At 43.3% G+C, this 1,096-nt stretch overlaps 1 protein-coding gene across 1 annotated transcript in view; it reads right to left on the bottom strand.

The window, feature by feature from the left end:
• The window catches only part of LOC119589380 (cubilin-like), a 70,980-nt gene that overhangs the window by 67,357 nt on the left and 2,527 nt on the right, over positions 1-1,096 (bottom strand). Inside the window, exons 5-6 of the mRNA XM_037937998.1 lie at positions 903-1,091; positions 401-533 (exon numbers count right to left, since the gene is read on the bottom strand). Of these exons, the coding sequence (XP_037793926.1) occupies positions 401-533; positions 903-1,091 (322 nt within the window). The remainder of the gene's footprint in view (positions 1-400; positions 534-902; positions 1,092-1,096) is intronic.

The following is a 1,096-nucleotide window of genomic DNA, read 5'->3' as shown; positions in this document are numbered from 1 at the left end:
GTCTCGAATCCTCACCCGAATGATTCCCTGCACCACAACAAACAACAGCAGACCCAGAATCCCCACCCGAATGACTCCCAACACCACTGTATATGTTTGTTTCGTGTCATTTAGGGCAACACTACAGGGATGAGTGAAAGATAATAAATAAATATTCTTGGTTCTTATTTACATCTTCAGAGGAACAATATACTCGGGAGTTAGAAGAGGGAGAGCGTCGGGCAGACTATCGTACAGCAATACAAAAGTATCGTGCTATAAATACTGCCGATACTTAAAGTATTCTTGCTTACGTAATACATATACAAGGCTAGGTTCTCCACATACACAAGAACATAATATTATCCCATATACGACCACCACTACTACTAAATAACAACAACAGACCAGGAAACCTCACCTGAAGGACACGGCCCACATTGGAAACCTCCGGGATAGTTGACGCAAGTGACGAGCGAGGAACAGCGGGTGTGATAGGAGCTGCACTCGTTCACATCCACGCAGGCCGGTGTGCTGTTTCCGGGAGTCCAACCCTGCGTGGATGTGAAGGAAACGAGGGCATTAAAGCAGGGAAAAGGTACATATAACATGTAATATGTTTAATTATCTGGCTGGGGAAAAAGATGAACGAATTTGTGAAAGGAAATTCATTAAGGTGTAAATGAATATGAAGTGAATTTGTATTTTGGAAAACCTTTTTTTTAATCATTTGCTTGTTAATTCTATTTTGTCATTTTAAATATATCTTATTATTATTCACTGTCCAAAATGTAAGCATTTTATATACAGAAGACATTACTTACCAAAATCTATCAACCAAAAACTCCCTAACATAAAAAACAACAACAATTAAACAACAAATAAAATACCAGGCCATTCCAAGCCCTCCTGACTCAGCGTACCTCATCACACACGCAGGAGAAGGCGTGGCCTCGACGGGGCGTGTTGATGCAGACCCCGTGAGGCCCGCAGAGGGAGGAACCGGAGGACGCCGTGCATGAGTCGGTCTTAAGGGTACAGTGTACCCCATACCATCCAGCTGCGCATTGGCACGTGTAACCACCTGGTGTGTTGACGCACGTGGCACCGTTCTGTT

This window comes from Penaeus monodon, chromosome 25, assembly GCF_015228065.2.
Source record: "Penaeus monodon isolate SGIC_2016 chromosome 25, NSTDA_Pmon_1, whole genome shotgun sequence".
NCBI lineage: Eukaryota > Metazoa > Arthropoda > Malacostraca > Decapoda > Penaeidae > Penaeus > Penaeus monodon.
The sequence above is the reverse complement of the archived record's forward strand: the minus strand, read 5'-3'. Positions and strand labels throughout refer to the sequence as shown.